Source organism: Trachemys scripta, chromosome 11, assembly GCF_013100865.1.
Source record: "Trachemys scripta elegans isolate TJP31775 chromosome 11, CAS_Tse_1.0, whole genome shotgun sequence".
Classification (NCBI taxonomy): domain Eukaryota; kingdom Metazoa; phylum Chordata; order Testudines; family Emydidae; genus Trachemys; species Trachemys scripta.
Window position 1 is genome coordinate 39,753,349 of NC_048308.1, and position 25,298 is coordinate 39,778,646.

Consider the following 25,298-nt stretch of genomic DNA (forward strand, 5'->3'; position numbering starts at 1 on the left):
TCTTGCTAATGGAAGGGTCATTTGTGACATGGCCAATACAGGAACCACACATCCAAGATTTAAAGCCAGCTTGAAAGCTAATTTTAGATACTGATCTAAAGCATAGATAAAGCTTGAAGCGAAGAATCCTATCATCAGTTATACCTTATTGACATGGGCTGCAGCTGGTCCCATAATCTGGCCCTTAAATGTTTCAAAGTTAAACATTCTATTTATACATTAATGTTTTTTAAGATTGTTAAAATGGGTCAAAACCTGGTTTACAGCCATTTGCACATTGTCAGTGGCACAGATCTTTTTCTTTTGACAAAAGAGACATCACCAGGAAGTGGCTCAGAAATGCCAAGTGTGGAAAACATCATTTTAATTTTTTCCTTTATTTGTTCCCCATGGGAAGTGATTCTTAGCTGTGCAACCTTCAGACAGCTGGGAAGAACACAACAGGTAGAACAATGAAATGTATTCAATAAAAGCCAACAAAGTAAACAAAGATATGCTACCCCTGCCCAGGGGTAGTACACCGTTTAGATTTAATGTTCATCCTTCTTGATTTAATTCAATAAGACGACCAGCAAACACGGCCAATGTTCCAATAATGCAAACCAGCATGAAGATACCAAGGAGAAGGTGATCAATTACCATTGCAACAAACTTCCATTCTTCTGCAGCCTGGACATGAAAGAAAGAGGAGACAGTTAGAACCTCCCGAGAACTATATTCCTTACAAGGCAGCATATGGAAGTGTGGGCAATTACTGTCTTGTGCAAAGGAAAGCTTCTCTCTGGCTTCTAATATTATTATGGAAAAATACTCACTTTCTTTGAAGTGACAAGTTAGTGGTCTGCAATGCCTACCCTAGCCAGACCCACAAGTTCAAATTAAGGGATGATTCAACCTTCCTTTTCACAGCAGCCTTAAGAACAGAGGTCCTGTGTGTGTTCAACAGCGGTTAAAAGATCATATTGCTCGTTTCGTAAGAGCAGAGATTTGCTGTGCTGTTTCCGGCCAAGACTCTTGAACACCCACCCCCTTCCCACACACCACTGTGCAGTGTGCTGACAGCTGCCAAAGTGGGCATTTCAGAGCACTAGAAACATTTGGCCACAGGCTTATTCCTGATTGTGGGGACTTATATCAAAGCTAGCTTGGGTTTTAATTTAAATAAAGATTTTCAAAGTGCCTTCCAATTCTTCTCAGTACTCTTTAGACTGCAAAGTGAGCCTTAAAAGTAAGTGTATGCCAATTGTGAGTGTTCAAAATCAGTTACCATTTTCCCTAAAGGTTTTAGGTTATTCATGGTCCCCATTTTGTTCATCCAGCAACCTTCGGGACACAACACCCTTTTCTATAGATCCCTGGATTTTTGTGGGGAGCCAAGCTCAGTTCAGAGTTTTTGGGGACAGTGGTGCCCAAGCTGGCTTTGCCAGAACAAGGACCTCCAATCTAATTGCTCTGAACTGGCTCTTTTGCTAAGCAACTTCTGTGGGGAGACAAGCGGTGTGAGTGAGCATAGAGTAGTGTGCCAAGCATAGGAGTGGGCACATAGGAACCTTAGTCTAATCCTGCCTGTGACAATGACTCTCTGTAATTTAAGGCTTTTCCAACCTTTCTGCCTGAGTTTCCCCATCTGTAAAACTGACTATTAGATTTACTTAGTTCTCAGTGGGGCTGTGATAATCATTTACTATTTTCAAGTACTTCATAAGTGCTACATTTCACCAGAATGGCTACAACCCCCAGCTTGGTTTTGCAATTTGCCCTTGGAAACCTTTTGTAAATGTTAGAAATGATGCACAGATCACACAGACAGCTGAGCTCCACTTCAAGAGGCTGTCAGTGACTCAAAGAGCCTCTTTTACAAATGAGGTGCAAATCTTCAAAAGAGTGGAGGTCAGGCCTCCCTTTTTTCAGGTGCAGTTTTCACCCACAAAATGAACTCAGATGCAAACTGGAGTATTTGACTGAACCTCTAACGATCTCATCTAAGTCAGCATTTCCGTTGCAGTCAAACATTCAGGGGAGAATTTTGCACTTTTTTTCATATTGTGGCCCAAAATGAATTAGTTAAATTGGGGGTGCCCAAAATAATTCTCTCACCAACACGCCCCAAGCTCAAGCTGCTGCTGACACCCATCCAGAAACATCTGCATCTCAATGGTGCTCTTTGTATATAATTGAGAAGTCTCTGGGATCCTTCAAAACGATAAGTGCTGTATTAAGTATTAAAGTTAACCACCAAATATTAGAAACTACTCAGGACAGAAGTATATAACCAGGGGTTATAAATAAGGGTTGTAGCACATAGACTTAACTTTCTATAGAAGAGGGGCAAAGCTAGATTGTCCTGGGAAATGCCTTCATTTGGGTAGTACAGTAGAAAAGGCCAGGGTGTTCTAAAAGATGCTTATTATGTCCCCCTCCTCTAGGAATTATTTGGAGCATTGAGTCCACAAAATCAAAGCTTATCAAAATTGGAATTAACATTTGCAGGTCACATTTAAGATCTGAGGTGGTGAAATAAAAATATTTCTGTTAGCATGAAGTTTTGTTAAGGTTTATTTTCCCAGCTTTGAGTGTACTGCAAACTGCCTATTATATTAAGAAAATGTCCTGCATGAAATACATTAGGAATCTGTTTTGGAATATCGTTAATTTCCTTGAAACCATACTAACTACCCATGCTCACTCCTCTTTGAGTTCATGTACTTAACTTGGAAAATCTTAGCGCATAATTTTTTTCAAAGACTCAATTGTCATCTGTAACTTTTATTTATCATTCTTTACAGATTGCATCAAGGGAAGAACAGGGCTCTTTGATACAGCAGAAACTATGTTTGGGGTGTATTTGTGAGAAATGGAAAGATTTATTATTCCCAGAAAATAAAGTGCCTTATTTTAAAAGCAAGGGATGAATCACACATAAAAAATTCCTTACATTACTGGATTCTTGGTCTGATTTCATCGTTTCAGCAATGTATTTGATTCCCTCTATAGCACTTTTCACATCTGGGTTTTTGGTAAGTGGGGAGTGGAAGTTGACGGCAGCAGGACATGGTTTTCCAGAGATTTCCGAAATATCAATGTCTTCTGTAAAAATCCTTTTTTCTTGTTTATCCCTGGATGGTCGTTTCATTGTTGAAAAAAACATAACATTTGGGATTGTGTCAATAAAGATCTGAAAAAAGAAATCGCATTAGTTTAGGGAGATTGTTTTACTGATGTGACATTACAACAAACAAAAGCAGGTGCAACATTCTTAACTACCAAATAATCTCCTCTACTGGATTTGCTAGAAATTCCCTGTTTGAAAGTGTGTCACAGCACAAGCCTTAGTCACACTTTACTTGTCTTGTATAAAGCTGATGCCCTGGGGAATACTGAATCATACACAAGCCTCTCACACATTTTCAGGAAACAATTTCTTGCTGCCATATAAAATGTATACTGATTTAACAGGATCCAAACATAACTGGAGTATAACACCCAGGACCAGAACCTCAACTGGCGTAAATTGGCGTAACTCCACTGACTTCAATAGAGCTATGCTGATACACACCAAATGAGGATCTGGCCCACACTGTCTAGAAGTGTTGCAGAGAAATCCCTTTGGCCTGCTTTTGCTTGTCCCTTCTTCTTGTTGGCTATCCTGTTGTTTCACTTACACACACACACAGATTTTCACAACCTTCTTTAAATCAGTGGAGGTTTTTCTTCCTGATCACACAGCATGTACAGACTTGGCCTTTTAAAATTCCCTAACCCTAGCTCTTACCCTTGCAGGGATTCGATAGAATAATATTTGTAAAAGTTCCATTAAAAAAAAAGAATTTCCACTGCAAGACTGGAGCAATTTTAAAGGTATAGGTCGGTATGTGGTAGGTCTGGCCTACATAGTTTAAGGCCAGTTCCTGCAAGCTGGGTGATGGAAAGACTAGCAGGAGTGGCCACGGATGGTCTGGGTTCCCCAGGTGGAGACATACCCACAACTCTGCCATGGGTCTTGGTAAGGTCTGGTGGCCATCATTTACGCTGGAGAGGGAGATTTCCCTTCCTTCCAATAGCTTTGGAGTAATGCTGTTTCATAGGAGAGTAGGGAATGGGCTGAGGAGTTGTCATGGGAGACCCAGTTGAGCTCCACTCTGTGGATCCGCAATGAACACCTGGGCAGGCAGCTGGCTGATGGAGTTGGCCACTGGCTGGGCTAGGAGTCATGCAGCCTGATAATCTGTCGGTTCCCATAAAGAGCTATATAAGCAACCTACCTATTTCCTTCTCTGTGTCCACAGCTGCCACTTTGTTTTGCCTCATCTGCCTCCCAGGTGTTGGGTGTTCCCTCTGATAGACACCCAACAACAGGCAATTTTGCTACTTAAAGGAGTGATTTTGCAGCCTAGCCAGGGAGCCCTCAGATTTATCTGGATTGGGAAATTCCCCCCAACATCCTGAGATTTTTATTACATAAACTGCAGAGTGAAATATTTAAGGCCCTGCTCAAGCAGAGAAATTCACAAATAACCTTCCTCACCTTCCTCACCCACTGTGGCATAATATGGGTACTTGGGGAGCGATGGTGGGTGTTGATTACAATGACGGTAATGATGATTGACGCTATGACAAACACCATGGTAAATAACATGTATTTGCCTATTAAGGGCACTGCACTTGAAGTAGAAGGAATCAGCTCCACAATGACCAGAAGGAACACAGTCAAAGACAGCAAAACAGAAATGCTCAAAGTCATCTTCTCACCTGCCACGCAGAACAAAACAACAACACTGCCATTAATGTGATACAGTGCAGAGGGTGTTAATCAGGGAGAGAAATAGAGTGTGATTTCATGGGTGATTGGTTGCTGGTACATTTTGGATATTTGAATGTATACCTATACATCTGGACTACTTTTCTCTCTCTCTCTGCATTACAAGAAGCAGCAAACCTAGCTGGTCATTCATGTTCTTGTGCCGCTGTGGAGGGACCGAATTAGGATCAACCCCCACCCCCAGCATCAAGTTGGAGTTTTCCAGGACACAACTGGGACTGGGGACAGGCTGAAGGCACTGACAACTCACTTGCTATGAGCATGAGTATGTGCTGCTGGAGTTAAATGAGTAAACACGGCCTCTAATCAGGGCTTGCTCCTTTGGGTTGATTTCCTCAGTTCCTTTGGGTGGCTTTGTTTTTAGCTATGGATAAATGGCAGCTTCACTGTGGGCTGACTGAATGCACAAGAGAGCACATGGCCTTAGAGCTCAGGCAATATTTGAGACTTCCTTTAGGACTAAGGTTGTCAATTTGGTTGGACGTATTCCTGGAGGTTTCATCACATGAAATAATCTTTAATTAAAAAGATTAATCTTTAATTCCTGGAGACTCCAGGACAATCCTGGAGGGTTGGCAATGCTATTTAGCACTAAGGGTGACAAAACTGAACTACAAAATACAATGAACATTCATTTTGTTCTGTTCAGTCCAGTGGCATGCATTTTTTTAAAAAAAGCTCTTAAGACCCATCATAAGAGGAAATTGAAGGAAAAAACAGCCAAGGATAAGGGGCAAAATCCTGGCATGGATTAAAAACAAATTAAGCACCAGGAAATGGTTGCAGTGAATAGGTGCTTTTCTCAAATTAGAGAGCACCTAATAGTGAGGCACAGTACAGGCCAGAAAGAGACCAGGGTTGCTTAATATAGTTATTCATGCCATCAGAGAAGCTAATGGCTGAAACAAACTAACTCTAACTAATTCCCCTAACTCAAACATGCTATATCAGGGTTTCCAGTGTCACCATTTGACTGTTTATTAACATATTCAATATATTAATTTCAAAGGCACAAAACCAATCAGCTGAACCTTGCTCCCAGTGACATTGAATGGATGATTTACCACTGATTTTCAAGGGAGCTGAGTCAGGCCTACATAATAGCAGTTTTAGAGTTGAAACTGTTCCTCAGCTAGATTTATAGTGTCCATCACTTTCGGGTCTGATCCTGACAGGTCTCATTGACTTAATTGTTAGTTATTGCTCTTTCCTTTGAGAATCAGGAGCTTATTACAGTAACGTAATAAATGCACGTACCTGAATCGGTGGGCAGATAAAACACTAACCCAGTTAAAAACGAGAAGAGCAGACAGGGAATGATGACATTGACAATGAAGTAGAGAGGCAAGCGCTGCATGAGGAAGTGGTAGGTAATATCCAGATATGGGGTGTCAGGGCAACAGGCATAGTAAACAAAGTGCTTCCAGCTCCGGTAATCTTTCATCACCCATTCGCCGCTCTCCATAAAGTTGCTCATATCTGGGCGATCACTCTCCTGACAGGATAAATAGTAAATCTCAATATTAGAGCTACTGACCAATAACTTAAAACTTGGCATTGATTCCTAGTGAAACCAAATTTAATATAATCCTGTGCTTCTGGCTTTGTAAGCAAACCAACCAACCCACCAGTTATTTCTTTCTATGTTACTTTTATTTTAATATTGTGCCTTTTACACACATTTCAACTAAAAGCTTTACAGAAAGAATCAACTACAGTCAAGTTAAAGAGAAAAGGGAGTCTTCAGTGAAATATCTATAGAAAAAGGAAGTGGTTCCAAGCGGGACAGGTAGGAAATCATAGGTAAAAATCAGCCCCTAGAAATAAACAAGCAGGGAGACTGAAGAGGATCAAAGAGATGAAGTGGGGTTAATTGGCTGGAGAGTAGGCAGATAGGGCGTCAATGAAGCAAGTGGGTACAGAATTTTAGAAACCAAGAGGGTAGTTATAAAGTGGATCTAGAGATGGCACTTGGCTGCAACAGTGGTAAAGGTTATAGAAAATGAGAGAGGGAGAAAGAGAGACAGACAATGTATATGACTAAGGGACTCTTTGTTCCAGGAGTGAGAATGTCAACCCTCTACAGATACATGTGCAATCTAGTGGCTGTATCCTAATACTAAGCCCTAGTACTACTACAGCTAACAAAGAGTTGCCATAGCTGTACTGAAGTCAATGGAGCTGTGCCAACTCTCTAAGTTTTAGCCATGCTGTTGACCATGAAGTCTATGCACTAAATGTGTGCAGAATAGCTGTAGGAATCCTGTAGTGCTGAATATTGCTGGTAGTACACTCTATATTTTGGCATCAGTCATTAATAATTTCAGTAATTCAGTGCCTGTTTATTTTTCAATCAGAGCAGTTTACAATTGACATTTAAACCTGAGACTTAAAAAAAAAAAAGGCGTGGGGAAAAAGAATTCAGGTTAAAATATTCAATGTCTACTGGTACTCTCATTTAAAAAGTTGTTTCATACCGGATTTATAACAACCACTGTACCATCATACGTCCAAGTGCCCAACTTCATACTGCAGTTCTGCTGGTCAAATGGAAAGTGTGTGACTATAATTTCACAGTAACTTTTAAAAATTGCTGGTGGTGTCCATGTGATCTTGCCTGTATGTTCTAAAAGAACTTTGGTGAATTGATCAATAGCAAATTCACCATCTGCACTGCAAAAGAAAGAAGAAATTAACGGTGACAAGGACAGCATAACGGACGTACATATAATACAGTATCTATCTGAAGGAGACTTGGAAAGGGTATATACTCGGTAAAGGGTTTGCTCTGAGGTAACTGGATGGAGAATTTGGCTCATTGAATATAAAACCTATGGGTCAAATTCAGACCTGAAGTACCAAAGTGTAACTCCCCTGTCATTAGGTTATAAAGAGGGGTGAGTGCCAAGAATTTGGTCTTGATCTTCTAAGGATAGACAGGTTTTCTGTCCTGCACTGGACTTGCTATAACTGTCTCAGACCCTGTTTTAGACGTTCTCTCTCTCTCAAGCTTTTCCATTTACTAATCCAAATGATGCTCATCTCAGCTAGTCATTCAGACACATATGAAGTGTTCAAATAGGTATTGAAAAAACACCAAACTGATCATTGGTCCCCTTCCTCTACTTCAGATTCTGTAATTTTTGTTATAAGAGGCTCTGTGCAGAGTTTTTGTACTGTTAGCACTACTTACTTGTTATAAAGAACAAGATCGGGGCGCCAGATTATCTCAGATGGGATACGAATTTTTTTCAACCCACCATATTCTTCTGGATTCCATTTTAGGTTGACATCTGTCCATTGCTAAAAAAAGAATTTTAGCCAGTGGAAACCTGTTATCAGTATTGCTGGAACTAAATCTAATATTCCCAAGATCTACTGATTGTCATACCATTGATACATGTAGATAGGCACAAAAGTACTGTATGTGTCCTTCTACCAATTCCGCTTTCTTATATATGTTCAAACCATACATGATGATTACCTCAATAATCTAAAATAACTGTAACACAAATCTGTTGTTTGAAACAATATCAGAGAAGGACATCTTGTCAAATGCAAAGTGTCTTTTCTCAAGAGCTCCAAGTTGTTCAATGGAACTTCAAGGTTCTAGGACTGTATAAAGAAATCATCAGTCAGCCCTGCCATCTGCCTAAGCTGCTTCAGGAAACCAGAACAGAAAATGTTGTGTGTGTAATATTTATGTCCGGAGAATAGCACATTCCGGATTAGGTCCAGGGCAATAGTTTGCTTTGGAATAGCAAGAGTAATGAAATTCACAGGTTACCTGTTTCAGGCGTACATTGGTTGTTACAATCTGATTTACTTCATCCTTCAAACAACAAACAGAAAGTTTAGGGAAAAAGCTTATTCAGAAGAAATGTTTGATGAGCTCATATAAACAAACACAGTTAAACATCATCATTCATACTATACCACATTAATAAGCTGAATAAGCTGCAGCCCAACTGTGACTACAACAGCCTCACGATGATCTTCCACCGGGCGCACTACTCTGTTGTAGTTCTTGAATAAATCTTCAACTAGACGAGTTTCATGTTCAGAGCACAGGATCAGACCAGCTACAGAACAGCAAATATGTCATCAGTAAGACAGTGATAGAATAGATTGCGATCTTGGTAAGGATATCCTGCAAATATTACTGATGTACAGTCTTGTGCCATTTTAGTGAGGGACTCTAACCATAACAAAGCTTATTTACTATTTCATTGCCTCTTTTTATTTGCAGACCATGTCTTAGACTGCTTCATAGTCATCAGGGACGATAACCTATTCTGATTCTGAGTAATATTTGCTTGCAAGAGTAAGTATCATTCAAAACACATACAGTTCCATCCAGGAGACCAACAAATATCAAGAACTCCCACCATCAAAGTTGGAATCAGGCTTCATGAAACTCCTAAAACCTATCTCACCCTGCATTTTTGGGTAGTTAGGCAAACTGAAGACTCATTGTCAGGCATTTCTTGCATCTTTTTTCTTGGATCCACATCCTTGTCCTTGCCCATAACACTGGAGGTTTAAAGAACATGCACAAATAGCGTTAGTATGTTTAGCTAAAAGTGCCACCTTGTGGCTTGTTGTTGTATTTTATTTATGTAAGCTTATCCTAAGCTTTGCATTCTGGGGGTTGTTGGGAGTGATTCTCAGCATGGCTGTGTGGTTAAGAAGACATTAATGCTATGTTCCTGCAATCTGCTCCCTGTGTACATCTGTTGACTGATCCAGTTTCATCTTATTTTATATCTGAATTTCAAGTGAAACAGCATGCAAGTCAGTCATTTCAAATCCACATGGAAAAGGAAAACAGGCTTTCTCTCTTAATTAAAAGACTCGTGTGACTTCAGACAAGACAGACCTAACACTTTATCTTTATTTAATGTTCATTCCATTTCCTCTTCTCGTATCTTGCTCACTCACTCTTTCAGTGAAAAGATACATACAGAAAAAATCTGCTTTAGAAATTATTTGGATCAGTTGCATACCCTATGGTGAGTTCCCATTTCATTTTGAGAGAGCCACAAGGGAACGGTCATCTTGCAGTCTTATTCCTACATCTTTCATCTTTTCTCCAGAAAGTGGTTGTGTACATCTGCTTCAGGTCACAGAGAAAGCTAACAGTTGGTATGTAAAATGGCCTTTGTACATTTTGCATAATATGAAAACCCAAGCCCTCACCAGGTGGGAAAGGGATAACATACAATGCTAAAGCCCTTTGCTACATTGCATATATTCTAGAAGCTGCTATCAACTTGACATTTTCAGTAACAGCGTATTTTTATGAGTCAGTTCATTCTCTTCACGCTGGCAGAGAGCACATAATAAAACCACTTGTGAAAATAGGTGGGGTGTGCCATGGGGTTGAGAAAGCATTAAACTAAATTCCACTACCTACAAGGGACCAAACTACAGCCTGGCTAATGCAGTATTACAAGGGCACAACACGTTTCCTTGTACTCAGTATCACAGAGCTGCCTGTCTTGCTCCCAGTGATCTTTTCGTCCTGCAACAGGAATGGACGGTGGTGGGAGCAGATTTAGGTCAGCGGTTAGCACTTCTGAAAATCCTTTTTCTGAGCTCAGACCCTTGAATAGGTTCTTAGGTCAAAATCCTGGCCCATTGAAGTCCATTGGAGTGTTGCCATTGGCTTCAGTGGGGCCAGAATTTCACTCTTAGTTTCAAATTGATTTACTTTAAGACAGTTGAGCTGGGAATCTGAGGATCCAGCCTTAATCTGCTCCTGGGTCTCAGCTGCTTTGTACTATATGAAATACTTTTCTCCAAATGGATCAGATTCACTGAAATGACACAACTCTTGCTATTAAGATGCTTGGATGGCAAAACACGGAAGTTTACATCACATTCTGCTGCAGACAAACAGCTCCTGTTTCCACTGACAGGAAGGGCAGTATTGGGTGTCATGTTTCAGACGGTATGTTATGATCCCAGAGTCATATTTAGGTCAAGAGTTACACTGGTTTCTATTAATCCAATTAACAAAATCCTTCCTACAGTTCTATTCTGATAGGGCTTGGTAGGAATATAACAATTTTTTTTTAATTTGGTGAAAAATATTTAAGATTATAAAATACTTAATCTCTTAGGGGACAGTTTAATTGGATTATTAATAGGTCCCAGCACAACACATGCAGCTGCCAATCAATTCAGTTTCCTTATCAGTATTCCTCACAAATAAATTAAAATGTTTGTTACAGTATATTGCATTTCAAGCCATATTTGCTAAAAATCCCCAAAGATTTCAGTGTCTTTTTTGTTCTGTGCTAAAACATGGCACATGGCAGAAAAAAAGCAACAAACGTAGAGGGGAGAAAGCAGCTCGACTTTTGAATTTAGTGCATACTGTGATTAAATCATCTGAATATTTCTGCGATCGTTTAGTCTTCAAATATGAATAAGCTGATATCCTTGCACTTAGAAGCCACTATTTTATTAATTTTATATGTCATCCTTGCAAGTTCATAAAGCTTTATTTACACAATTCACATTATATACAAAGAGCAGCGGGCAACACATTAAGCAATGAACCAAACCAAAAATGAACCAACTGTTCAAATGAGCTTACCTGAGCAAAAGAAGAGGAGGTGTGTGTAGAGGAACTTCATTGTGCGGCCTTTTGTCTCAGCTAGACACACAGACTAGCAGGGATTTCAAAGTCTTCACCGTCTCTCACTGAGGAGGGTTCTGTGGCTTCCTGATAGACAGCTTGGAAAATGTGACTGCTGAGCTATTGTTTTACACCACCTGCTTATGGGAATGACAGCTGAGAGCCACTGCCCCAGTGCAGGAACAGTAACACGCTATATTTGCCCAGTCAAACATCTTCTCTGGTTTACGGTGGGATTTTTTTTCTAAGCATAACACATTCCATGGTAAAAGGAAGATTGTTTGTACAGTAACTTAGCGTCCAAGTATGGATTAACTAGAATACTCCCAACCTAAAGAAACCCTCAGCTGCACATAAGCTTTTTTGACCTGAGTGGTTAGCTGAATTTGGGGTCTTGTCCGTTTCAGCTGGGAGGAGAAATTGGTGATGCAGTCAGATATTTTTTGATGCAATCCTGTTTATTTACAAATGTAACCCTTCTGCCCATCTAAGTTGGCAGCAACAAGGGCCGGGTTCTGTATCTAGGGGTTCCGTTTCAATAACACAATGCAAAACCGGCTCGAGCCCCCACCCAGTGACCTGGGACAACTACATACCACCCCCTGGGCGCCTCTAAGAGGCAATACTTCCCCTCTCGCAAGCACGGGGTCTGAGTGTAACAGAAAATGTTTAATAACATGAGGTAAACAATATCAGCATTAAATTGGAAAAACACCAGAACTAGAGTTCTTAGACCAAACCATGAGTGAAGACCCACCCCAGCAAATTGGGCCGTGTCCTCTCCCATTGGTTCTTGAAACCAGCGACCCAAGAATCACCAAAGTCCCAAAAGTCCACCAATCCCAAAGTCTCTTGGGTCCAGCAACCCAAGAATCACAAAAGTCCGACAACCCCCCAAAGTCTCTGTCCATGATCAGTGCAGCCCCAGAGTTCAAAAGGGGGGGGGCGAGCAGGGTGTTAAGGGGCACCTTACGTGATCCGAGGCCAACCGGCTGCTTCTCCGTGGGGTTCCACCGCAGCCTTCACCACGAACTGCTCCATTCCACCTGCAGTCCCACTCCTGCTGTCCCCGAACTGCTCTGGCAGCTGCTCCGCTCCGCTCACCGACCTGTGAGCCGTGCCGCCCCGCTCACCGACCTGTGAGCCACGCCGCTCCGCTCCCCGACCTGTGAGCTGAGCCGCGCCGCTCCGCTCCGCTCACCGACCTGTGAGCCGAGCCGCGCCGCTCCGCCCGTCCCTTGGGCTGCTCCCACAAGGCTCTGCTCTGCTAGCTGCTCCTCCAGCCGCTCCGCTCACCCCCGCTAAGCTAAGTTAGCTTAGCAATAGCTTCAGGCTCCCCCACTAGTTAACACAGCCTCAGTGATCTCAGCTCTTAAGTAGCTTTAGCTCTTTTGTGATTTCAGCTCTTAGTGATTTCAGCTAGTAGTAGGGGAGCCCCAGTGCTGGTGCACTATTGGCCCAAAGTGAACTCAGCTCAGCAGTCTGTAACTAGACTCCTAAGGGAATCAAAGTTAGCTCTGACATTCAACAGTGGAGAGAGGAGGAGGTGCAATTGGTGTTTCAGGCCCACAAAAGGGACCCACACTACCAGGTACCAATACCTGTCCCCATCCTCTCTCAATTCACTGGGTTTTGTAACCCATGCCCCTTGACGAGCAAATGCTACCTAGGTAATGGTGAATGATTCACTCAATCCTTCTGTCATACAACAGTTCCACTGGCCTTGATTCACAGAATCAGGGTAACAAAACTTTATTCTTCCTGCCCCAATAACAGAGAAACTGGGGATCCCACACCAGCCAAAGTAACCACTTTGAGTTGCTGTGGTTTCATGCCAGGCGAGTGGGTGTGCCTATGCAAACAAGATCAGCCCCTGGAGTTCTTTTCCACACTCGCCATAATTCACCACCAGATGTCAGGGTAGAGCTTATCCTGACTCTGCTTACACAAAGAATGTACAAAATCCTGTGTCCTTGAACAAAGTAAGAATCAAACAACAGGACACAGTTTCCTTGCTCAGTATTTCAAGACTCTTTTTCCAGCCAGCATTCTACCAAAAAGTTCTTTCACTTAGCTTTCTCCCAGGGTTAGGCTACAAGCGCATCTCTGGCTGTCTCTGGTGCTTACTTTTGCCTTCCTGTTTGTTTCTGGGTGTTTCTCACTGCATCTGATCTCACACACAGAGAGCTCCACCAAAACAGTACTCTGTGTGTTTGCAGTCAGCCTCAGGGAAAGCTCTCTGCCCACATAGCTCAGGTGCTGACTGGCCTTGTGTTCGGCCTGTGTTCTGGCTGGTGTAGGGTGACCAGATCACTGACAGGAAATATCGGGACGCAGGGGGGGATATCGGGACGCGCGGGGTGGGGAGGGCGGAGCAAAAAAAAAAAAAAGCCGTTTTGGGGGGGCTGGCCCCCCCCGGGCCCCCGCCCCCCCCCCCCCCCCCCCGGGCCCTGGGCACATGCTGCATGTTCCGCTGCCCCGTGGGGAAGGAGCCGCTGGAGCAAGAGGTGCGGGGCTCCGGACGCCGGCAGCGGCGGGGGAGAGCAGCTCAGGGCCGCGCGAGTGGGCACGTAAAGTTTATTGGCTGGGGAAGGGGGACCGCGGCCGGTTCCTCGCCCTGCCCTGTAGAGGGGTAGTGTCCCCGCCCTGCGCCAGCATGTGTCGCTGGCTGCCGCAGGCCAGGTAAGGAACCGAGTCCCTCCCTCCCGCCAGGCCCTCAGCTGAGCGGCATTCCTCCTCCCTCCCAGGCTTGCAGCTGGAATGCCGGTGCAAGCCTGGAGGGAGAGGGTAGTGGCCGGCTTCCAGTTCCTGTGGCCAATAAGTACGGGCACCGGGCGGGCAAGGGGGGCTGGCAAGGGGGCTGCTCCCCCAGGAGGGTGATGGGGGGGCTCAGCTGAGGAGCCAGGACGAGGGGGGAGAGGGCGACTCGGCTCCTTACCTGGCCTGTGGCGGCTGGCGCGACATGCTGGCGCGGGGCGGGGAGCCGGTCGGGGTGCTGTCCAAGCCGATAAACTTTACATGGCCACTCGTGCAGCCCCGAGCTGCTCTCCCCCGCCGTTGCTGGGGTCCGGAGCCCCCCCCCCGTCTACCTCCTGGGGGAGCAGCCCCCTGGCCAGCCCCCCTTGCCCACCCAGTGCCCCTACTCACCAGCTCCAGGAACTGGAAGCCGGCCACCACCCCCTCCCTCCAAACTTGCCCCGCCATTACAGCAGCAAGCCTGGGATGGAGGAGGAATGCCACATGCATGGGGAAGAGGCGGGGCCAGGGCGGGGATTTGGGAAGGGAGCCAATGGGGGATGGAGGGAGCGGAGTCGGGGGGGGGGCAAGAGCCCTTCCAGGAGGGCAAAATTGCTTGTTTGTCCAGTGTCCTGACCGCACATCGGTCGGGACACGGCACAAACAAGCAAATATCGGGACAGTCCCCAATAAAATCGGGACGTCTGGTCACCGTAGGCTGGTGGCTCCTATTGTTTTAGCTCTCTTACTCCAAAAGCAGTTTAACTGGGGATTTTTTCCTCCAATGGAAGGTTTTTTTTAACCTCTCTCCTCTGAAACATCGGGGTGGTCATGACGGGACACTGGGCAGAGCTAGGATGACCAGACATCGCAATAAAATTGGGACCGTCCCGATTTTGAGTTGTTTGTCCCGATTTTTGTCCTGATATTTTGTGCTGCCGGGATCTCGGCCGGCCGGCAGCACTCGTTTTTTTTTTTTTTTTCCCCCCCCCCCCCCCCCCCCCCGTGTCCCGATATTTTCTTCATTTCATCTGGTCACCCTAGGCAGGGCAGGCCAGGGCTCTGAGGTGGCACCGAGCATTCTCGCTCTCAGGTGCTTGGCTGGCTGCTCTGGCTCACATGCTCATTGCCATAAGTTGGTTCAGGAAGGAATTTCCCCCAACTCCGATTGGCAGTGTGTGGATGTGGGTCACTTGCCAGGATTATTTGTGTATAGCTCACTTAATCATTTCCCTGCCATTGCAAGACCCTCCGATACCCCAGTGCCTCCTATTATCTGCCTGTGGCACATAGTAGTCTAGTCTCCTATGGGTCTCATTTCCTTTGGTCTCATTTCCATTGCTGGATTTAATGTGTGGGTGCTGGGTGGTATTGGTGGCCTGTGACATACAGGAGGTCAAACCTGATGATCTTTTGGTCTTAAACTTTATGCCTCTATGACTATTAACGGCTTCTCCCAATGAAGGGTGGCTATTATACCCACCAGCTTCAGCCAGGTTCCACCCAACCCCCAGCGTAACACTGCACAGATACAAATTCATGATGATATCACTGGAATGTTAACCACGTAGCTTCAGATATGCACATTTTGTCTGTCCAAGCATTCCTTGCATATCCAAGCTAGGAATGGCAGGTTCAGTCCCAAACAGAGGCAGTCAAAAAGTTACCATTGTCTTATGCCTATTATAGGTCTGGGATAACATAAGGTTCAATCATTCCAAAAAGCCTAGCTATACTATTGTGTTCTGTTTGGAATCAGCCAGACATGGAATTTGTAAATGGCCCAGAAAATTTATGCACTCAGCATGGCTTACTTTTCATGCAGCTGTGTAGACCTGAAAACAGAGTCCTTATTTCTGGAGCAAACTGCTGTACGTGGGATATCTAGCTGCAACATACTGGCTGAAAGTCAGAGGTCCACATTTGAAGGATGTTGCAAAAGTAGTTTTCTCGAAAAAGACCTATAGGGACCCACAGCCTGAATGGAAGAGGGGGGTGAGGAAGGAGTTTAGCTCAGCTGGCAGAGTGTCTGGATTCAAAAAATTCCCCTCCAAAAGCTCAGGCCAGCTGAACTCTGATTTTTAAATATGCACTGACAGAAATGAAAGTTGTTTGTTGTTAACAATGTAGTATGACTAGTTATTGTCTTGGTGAAACTAAAGAGACAGGAGTGAAATGAGCAGTAGTGGGAATTTATCTGGATTTACAGAGAGAACAATTCAACACCTGGTTTCCATACTTTGCTAAGAAAACTGTTTTCAGCTTCAAAGCCTCAAGATGCTTTACAAAAATCATTTGCTAATAGAAGACAGCTAAATCCTGCTCTGACTTATTCCCACACCTACTTAACCTCAGCCTTTTGGTCTTTGAGATATTGGTCTCTCAGCACTGCCTCCCCAATCTCAGATGGAGCCATGGCCTAGGGTGCTGAAAGTGCCATAGCGACACATGCTTTAACCACGCAAGTGAATAGAATGGAGTGATGGGTCCCATCCAGGCAGGCTATAAAGAAAAATTTTAACTCAACATTGTCCGAATTTAGGATTTTACATTTTTATCTGAATCTGTTAATAATACCAGGCCCGAGTTCAAAACCCCAACAATGAGCTGATGGTATTGAAGTTAAATCTTCTCTGCATAAGGGCACCAGCATAATGTAATCAATCAGTTTACAAGTTAACTGGTTTCAGCCTGATTATTAAATGTTTCTGGTGGAATGCTGGAGAAGACTGACTTTGACTTAGAAAACATTAAGAATTCATATACACACACTTGCATCTAGTCACTTCCTGAACTATAGTGGGAGACGGAGGAGAAGAAATGGTACAGAAAGACGAGGCTATAATGGTAGCTTCATCTATGTCATTGGTTGACATGAGAACCAGAAAAATGAAATTAAAAAAGGAATAAAGATAATTTCAAACAGGGCAGGGGAAAGGGGTGAGTAGGTTTCTTTGTCTCCAAACCACTTCTATTACATGATTTAACTCAGGCTATTTAATTCATATGGATCGTCAGTGCAATCCAGCATTTAAGAGGTGGGGAGGTTGAGTGCATGTGTTTGTGTATAAAAGCGTTAAGCCAGTGTAACTGGCTATACTGTCAGGAAAATGAAGGGGGATAAGAGCTGAGAAATAAATACACCTCTACCTCGATATAACGCGACCCCGATAACACACGGATTCGGATATAACGTGGTAAAGCAGTGCTCTGGGGGGGTGGGGTTGCGTACTCCGGTGGAACCAAGCAAGCTCAATATAACGCAGTTGCACCTATAATGTGGTAAGATTTTTTTGGCTCCTGAGGACAGCGTTATATCGAGGTAGAGGTGTAATAGAAGCTTGTTTATTTCATATATAATTGTAAACCAAGAACACCTTAACAGTGTTTAATTCAGTTTAATATGTGAAAAATGGCATTGTTGGTGACAGTAGATTATGGTGCTATCTGATAACAGAAGGCAGATTGTTTGAAAAGTAATTTGTATATTTGCCATGTGTTTGTTACCAGATTGCCCCTAGTTATATACAGTATGGCATACATTTTCTACTGGAAACCATCACACACTAGTCTGGCAACTCAATACTATCACCAGCAGGTGGCAACAAATGGTTAGAAAAGATGCAGTGGGCACATCAACAGCATTTAAGAGATAACTATCACAAACAATCAAGAGGAAAACCAAAACAGAGGAAATAAATATTTTCAACAAGAGACGCAGTCAAAGAATTAACTACCTTGAGATCCCATCAGAATGCACTTTTCACATTCCTTCCAATATATTTTTAAGAACAGCACAAGGACTAAACATTAATTCAGTGGTCCCCAAACTGTGGGGCTGCAAAGGAATGTTCAGGGGGGCCCAGTAGGGCCTGGACCAGTCCCCATGGGGGGCAGGGAGGGAGCGCCACCCAGCCCTGCTCTGCCCCCAGCTTCACTTGGGCCTCACCTTCTGCCCCAGCCACAGCTCTGGCCTAGCTTCTAGCCGTGGCCCCCGGCTCCCAGCCCTGCTCCCAGCTGAGGCCCCAGCTGCAGCACTGGCCCCACTCCTGACCACGGCCCCTGGCTCCAGAGCATGGTTCCTGGGGGAGTACAGAACAGGTAAGGGGGGGTAGAGACAAAAATGTTTGGGGACGATTGCATTAATTCATGCAAATACCTATTTTAGTGCAATATTATGGGCTAATTCAATTAGCCAACATCAGGAAATTCAAAGTTAGAGTTTTCACATCAGACACAGTTCATCCCTCTTGTGTAAAACTATGTAGAATCAAAAGTCTGCCCCCTTTCTGGAGTTTTGCTTATTAATAAAGAAATTAACAAAGATACTAAATTCATCTCCAGCCATCTTCTTAGACATGGCTGCTTCTAGGGCTCCTATTTCAGGGCTAGGGTTTAAATCTGGTGCTAGCTGAGTTGCACCCAGGATTAGACCCTAGTTGGGTTGGGAGGAAAAGTTGACAAAACCCCAGTTTGTAAGAGTTGCTCTAGCTTGCACCTCCCTCCAGTTTCCCAAGGGAGAATTCTGGAACGGCAGTACTCCAACTGTTTCCCCGGCCATGCTTCCCACTTTGAAGAGTGAAAAGGGATCACGGCTAGCTACAACAGTGCTTTTCCCTCTTGGAATTCTCCTGCATTGAGGGAATCCTCAGGTAGCCTGCATTGCACTATTGGATCCAGTCTTCTCTCTTAAGCTAGCTAAGTCCATCTCCCTTATATCTGCATGGACTAAGGAGCCACCTGCATCAGGGAGTTAGTAAAACACACTTAATACTTGCTCAGCAGGTCAATCCATGAAAACAGAGTTCATTGTTTTAGCTGCCAGCTTGATACAGACAGCTATTGATTTTTCTGTGGTAAAAGGTGTACCAGGCAGAGCATTTATGACTGAGAAAGGTAAATCCAATCCTAGCTGGCATCCATGAAGCTCCATATTTGAAATCAGAAAGCCTTCAGCTCTGCACTCATGGGAGGGCTGCCCAATAGATGCTCATTCTAACAGACAAGTGCACCATGTTGGATCACGGAGTCCTGGCTAATTCACTGTAAAAGGCATCCAAACTGCTCTGGGATTTTAAGGATAATTTGGCCACTATGATGACCTGGTGCCAGGCCTAGTGTGTGTCTAAACAGTTCCCCATTGGTTTTGGCTAGATCCACTGCCCAGGCCCTTTCAGCATCAGTAGAATTGCTAGAGCAGCTTGTTTTGAGCTTTTTGTATAACAGGCAGGCAATATGTTCCTCTTTACATAAATGGATGTGATTTGCAAGGCACAAAAGTATGGCCATAGAAAATTAAATTTTCCACACAGCATGGGCTAAGTGGTTAAAGCTGTAAATCTGGCTATGTAGGCTCCATAGCCTTACTGAGTGGACTTGGGAAAGTAATTTCAACCTCTCTGAAGCCTCAATGCCCTCAGAAAAATACCTGCCTCATGGGGATGGCATTATTTTGAATTATTGTATCGTACTGCAGTTTGTATATATTGCTTAAAATCTGCCTTCATAGATATGTGCAACATGGCGGAGTGACTGCACCTGTGGGAAGAACTTGGCATTGCCTTACTTTTGGAAATGTTGGCCAGTGACGTACGTTGTCTTACCAATATACCTTTTCCTGTAATGGCCAAATTCTGCTACCTTATAATCATCGAGCGGACCCGAGTAGACTCCTGGGCAGCATTTGGTCCAATATGTGTATCTGACTGTAAAGTTGCATGTCTGAATAAACACGTCTTTTAAAAAGTGGAGTGATTTTCTAAGGTGCAGAGCAGCTGCAGAGAACAAGCATTCTCATGGCACAGCTGTAGTTGGCATTGCAAGATATTTATGTGCCAGATGTGCTGAAGATTCATATGTCCCTTCATGCTTCAACCACCATTCCAAGGACATGCATCCATGCTGATGACAGGTTCTGCTTGATAACAATCCAAAGCAGTGCAGACGGACGCATATTCATTTTCATTATCTGAGTCAGATGCCACCAGCAGAAGGTTGATTTTCTTTTTTCGTGGTTCGAGTTCTGTAGTTTCCACATCGGAGTGTTGCTCTTTTAAGACTTCTGAAAGCATGCTCCACACCTCATCCCTCTCAGATTTTGGAAGGCACTTCAAAGTCTTAAACCTTGGTGTGGCGGGGCGACGACTCACTGGTGTGGCTTCTCCTCCTAGTCATCCCGGGAATTAGCTTTTTCCAGACCAGAGCGCCCTCTGCAGACCAGTGTCTTGCCTGCTGCTGGCCCTGTGTCCCTCCCAGACCTGGGGTCCTTTGCCCTGGGTTCTGCCCTAGCAGTAACCCCCAATCTGGGTCTCCCCACCCTAGGGAACCTCCAACCCTGTAAACCCACCTTGCCTCAGTGGCTACTGCCAGTCATCATCTAGCCCCCGCTCACTGGGGCAGATGGCAGTCTGTAAACCACTCATCATCGGCAAGGGGGTTAGGACCTGCTGCCTTTACCTATCTCTGGGCTGCCCCTCTGCAGCCCCAGTACCTATTTGGCCCTTTTTAAGGCCTGCAGCCTGGGGTTTTTCTAGGCTGAAGCTCCCCAGCTCCCTCTGCCCTTCCCCAGCACTGCTCTACCTCAGGTACCCTTCTCAGCTCATAGGCAGCCAGGTCCTTCTCCCTCAAGAAGCTAGAGAGAGTGCGTGTTCCAGTCTTTGGCCCTCAGCCCTCTTATAGGACCAGCCGTGGCCAATTGGGGCATGGCCCCACCTGTGGCTGCTTTCCCCCAATCAGCCTAGCTTTTCCCCTGCCCCAGTCCTCTCCCAGGGCTGTTTTAAACCCTTCAGGGCATGAGCGAGGTGACCACCCCACTACACTTGGGTCGACTGCTGTAGCTATCTTTAGAAATCTCACATTGGTACCTTCTTTGTGTTTTGTCAGATCTGCAGTGAGAGTGTTCTTAAAACAAACAACATGCGCTGGGTCATCATCCAAGACTGCTATAACATGAAATATATGGCAGAATGCAGGTAAAACAGAGTAGGGGACATTCAATTCTCCCTCAAGGAGTTCACTCACAAATTTAATTAACCCATTATTTTTTTTAACAAGTGCTATCAGCATGGAAGCATGTCCTCTGGAATGGTGCCCAAAGCATGAAGGGGCATACAAATGTTTAGCATATCTGGCACGTAAATATCTTGCAATGCCGGCTACAAAAGTGCCATGCAAAGCCTGTTCTCCCTTTCTGGTGACATTGTAAATAAGAAGAGGGCAGCATTATCTCCTGTAAATGTAAACAAACTTGTTTGTCTTCGTGATTGACTGAACAAGAAGTAGGATTGAGTGGACTTGTAGGCTCTGAAGTTTTACATAGTTTTGTTTTTGAGTGCAGTTATGTAACAATCTACATTTGTAAGTTGCACTTTCAGGGCAAAGTGATTGCACTACAGTACTTGTATGAGGTGAATTGAAAAATATTATTTCTTTTATCATTTTATAGTGCAAATATTTGTAATAAAAATAATATACACTTTGATATTAATTGCAACACAGAATACATGAAAATGTATATGAAAATATAGAAAAAGATCCAAAATATTTAATAAATTTCAATTGGTAGTCTCTTGTTTAACAGTGCAATTAAAACTGCACTTAATTGCGATTAATTTTTTAAATCGTGGTTAATTTTTTTGAGTTAATCATGCGAGTTAACTGCGATTAATCAACAGCCCTAACTACAACCCCCTTTTCAGCATCACAGCTACCAAACACAAAACTAATAACAGGTCTTAACTCACTGGCACATCAAGCGCTACATAACATATTCCACAAATAATCTGAGCTCTGGATTTAAAAAACTCAAAAATACATAGGAAGGTCGTCTGCCTCCAGTGGAATTCTCTCATCAAAGTAAGAGACAGACATGTTAAATCATTGTGCATCACATCTGGAATAAGAGATCACTGGGCAACCAAAATAAACTTACATAACCTCAGAAATGCTTTTGCAACTTTTATTGATCCTCAAAACAGCTAGCCCTACAATACAGGCTCTTTTACTACTGGATTCATTTGCAGAGACTAGCTTATTTGATTTTTTAAAAATATATTTTGAAAATATCCAAGATGGCACTTAGGGTTAGAACTAGCTCCCTCTTTTTCTTCACACATGGTAGCTCTTCTCTTTAAGCCCTTGCTTATTGAATGAAATGATCTAACCAGGTGGAGGGTGCAGGGCAGGGATATGGGCTGGGGGCTGCTCTCAGCCACCCACCCCAGGCAGCAGGAGAGTCCACGGCTCCCAGACCACTACGACTTCTGGCTTGGCCAGGGGTGGGCCTCGGGCAGAGGGGGTGAAGCAGGGCCACAGAGGGGGAGGTGGCAGGGGCCCCTGGCCCCCCCACTTTTGGGAAGGCTCTGCCACTCCTGGTCTGAACTTCATCTTACCTAAGGCTACAATCTTTGCTGTTTAAAAGTCAACATTCACCTCATTGTGCTATCTGAGATACCACAATATTTTCTCTCTGGTCAGAACAGGAAATACTGTAAATGTGCTGGTAGCTCCCAGGAACTGATTTAATCTCTCTATGTGACAAACTATATTTGAATTTCTTGACACACAATTCATTAGTGCCTAGCTTCACACCAAAGCGTGTGTTTTTCCTGGTTATTGCAGGAACTTTACCAATATGTGCACAACATTCTGCTGGTAATGAGTGGTAAATATGGACTTTTTAATGGTACTAGAGTATGATCACCTGGTGCATTCTGAACTGTTTGTTTTGTGGTTGTAAGATCCTTGTAAGATCTTTGGGGCAAAGATCATGTCTTCTTATATGTTTGTATAAACATTGAACAAATTGCTGATGATCCATAACTAATAAAAACCCCAAGACAGGCCGACAAGCTCCTTATTACATTATTAAAAAACAGTTTTAGAAGTATACTTTGCAGATGGGGATAAGGTACTGTGATGCTCCCGGTCCCCATAACGATCACTGTGAATGCAGAGGGAAGCAGTGCTTAATTTGTAATGAAAGAGGCACCGAGGCTCAAGCAATATTTTTTACTTTCATAACTGACACAGCAAGCACAGAGGGCACGTCTTCACTACCCTCCGGATCGACGGGTAGCAATCGATCTATTGGGGATCGACTTATCGCGTCTAGTGAAGACGCGATAAAATCGATCCCCGATGGCTCTGCCGTCCACTCTGGAAATCCACCATGGCAAGAGGCGGAAGCGGAGTCGACGGCAGCGCGGCAGCGGACGACTCGCCGCCGTCCTCACAGCCAGGTAAGTCGACCTAAAATACGCAACTTCAGCTATGCTATTCACATAGCTGAAGTTGCGTATCTTAGGTCGACACCCCCCCCCATACTGTAGACGTAGCCAGAGATTCTGGGGCTTGAATTGCCAAACCTAGAGGTGCTGGGGCTCAGAAACTGGCAAGCACTGGCACAAATGAAGCACTGGAGGGAAGACTTGGTGGTTGTGTTGTGCATGAAGCCACACCCTAGTGGTTATTTTCCTTATTTTTATGAGTTTGTGGCTTGTGTTTTCTCGTAATATTAACATTTATTGCCCCGTTTTCTAACATTTGGCATGGGAAGAAGGCAGCTCTGTGGTGTTGCAGCAACCTTAAATCCACCTTATACACATGTTCTCACAGCTAAATTCCCTCAGTTGAAGAGAGTTATTGGGGATAGCTTAGTAAATATAGCCATAATATGGCCATTTGATGGGGTGCAACTCACCACTGCAGCACCTCCTGCTGGCTGTCCTGGGGATTAGCTCTATTAGCCAGTGTGCCTTCTTCTGGTGATGTCTCACCACCGTCACTTCTGCTCCTGGACCCGTGTCGTTCCAAGGATCATGCCATCCTCTTCAGGATACAGTCCTCCGGCTGTGCCACACTCTGCACTCCTCTCTTCCGGGGGAACTGCAGTCTGATGTCCAGACACTTCCCTCAGTGGCAACTGCAGCCTGTTGTCTGGCCACTTCCTCAGTGGTGAGTGGTGGTGTGGGGGGAGGGAACCTGGGCCCACCCACTACTCTGGGTCTTGACCCAGGGACCCTGTAGATAGTAGCTACATGCTGCGTCCCCTCCAACCTCACAGTCTATTTCCCTGGCCACTTCCCTGCAGCCCCCACACCTTCTCTGCCCTTATCTCAGGGCCTTAGCATGCCAGTCTTAGCAGTCAGCCAGGAGCTCACTCTTACTCCCCTGTTCCTGTCCAGCACTGCTCTGTTTAAGTTGCTAGCTTTTTTCCACCTGCAAGGCAGCCAGTTCTCCTTCCTTGAGCTCCAGTGAGCAACTGAAACTGCTCTGCCCTGCAGCTCTTCTTATAAGGGCCAGCCCGGCCTCGATTGGCTGGTCCTCACAGCCCCTCTCTAATTGGCTGGCTCCTGCACAACTTCCCTAGGGTTCTATTAACCCCTTATGGGCCACTGTAAGGCAAATGCCCCATCACAGGCCAATAAAGCAATCTAAGTGAAAGATAAGTCAGCATCAAAACATATATAACTTCAAATTTCTGTGTGGCTTAGTGTTGTGGCATGACATACTGTTTGAAGAAATGCTGTAAGCAAGAGACTCCAAGGTGTTGACCTTGATATATTGGGAGCACTGGAACAACTAGACAAAGCAAAGTCATACCTACAGTCTTACCGGTCAGATGAGGCATTTCAAAATGTTCTGAAGAGTGCACAGAAGTTGGCAGAGGAACTTCACACTGAAGCTATTTTCCCACCCATTCAAGAATACAAGAGTCACTGAAGAAAAAGATATTTTGATTATGAGGCACAGGATAATCCTATAAGAGACCCCAAACAACAATTCAAAATTGAATTCTTTAACCAGGTGCTAGATTGTGCAGTACAGTCAGTTGAAAAACGTTTCATGCAGCTCAAGGAACAGAGCAGTATATTTGGGATGTTGTATGATATTCCAAAACTCCTCACTATACCTGAAGAAGACCTACATCAGCAATGCAGGGCACTAGAGACAGTGTTGGATGAGGAACTATGGGGAATAGAAGCCTCATCCTGTGTAGTGATGTGGGACATGGCCTATGGCCCCCTTGAGGAGGATAGTGTCTGCTTCTTGTTGGAGAATGTGTTGATGGAAAGCGTTCCCAAGGGGGACTCATGT

General features: G+C 44.3%; 1 protein-coding gene across 2 annotated transcripts; it reads right to left on the reverse strand.

Moving 5' to 3' along the window:
- Window positions 1–340: 340 nt before the first annotated feature.
- CHRNA1 (cholinergic receptor nicotinic alpha 1 subunit) lies at window positions 341–24,445 on the reverse strand. 2 transcript variants are annotated; one of them, XM_034786301.1, is made up of 10 exons: window positions 23,902–24,445; window positions 11,424–11,602; window positions 8,756–8,901; window positions 8,607–8,651; window positions 8,013–8,122; window positions 7,297–7,492; window positions 6,077–6,314; window positions 4,526–4,749; window positions 2,936–3,175; window positions 341–669 (listed from the first exon to the last, which is right to left on the reverse strand). In XM_034786301.1, the coding sequence occupies exons 2-10, from the start codon at window positions 11,461–11,463 to the stop codon at window positions 538–540; spliced, it is 1,371 nt and encodes a 456-aa protein (XP_034642192.1). In that variant the 5' UTR covers window positions 11,464–11,602; window positions 23,902–24,445; the 3' UTR covers window positions 341–537. The 2 variants fall into 2 exon arrangements, with proteins under 2 accessions (XP_034642192.1, XP_034642193.1); XM_034786302.1 differs by lacking the exons at window positions 11,424–11,602; window positions 23,902–24,445 and adding an exon at window positions 9,256–11,113.
- Window positions 24,446–25,298: the final 853 nt, after the last annotated feature.

What these genes read in the sequence shown, in the direction of transcription:
- CHRNA1 (XM_034786301.1), bottom strand. Translation starts at nt 11,463, where the DNA reads ATGAAGTTCCTCTACACACACCTCCTCTTCTTTTGCTCAG. An exon ending in CAGTGGTTGTTATAAATCCG is followed by an intron (nt 6,315 to 7,296) that starts GTATGAAACAAC and finishes TTATCCTGTCAG; the next exon opens with GAGAGTGATCGCCCAGATAT. An exon ending in CAGACCAAGAATCCAGTAAT is followed by an intron (nt 670 to 2,935) that starts GTAAGGAATTTT and finishes TTTCATGTCCAG; the next exon opens with GCTGCAGAAGAATGGAAGTT.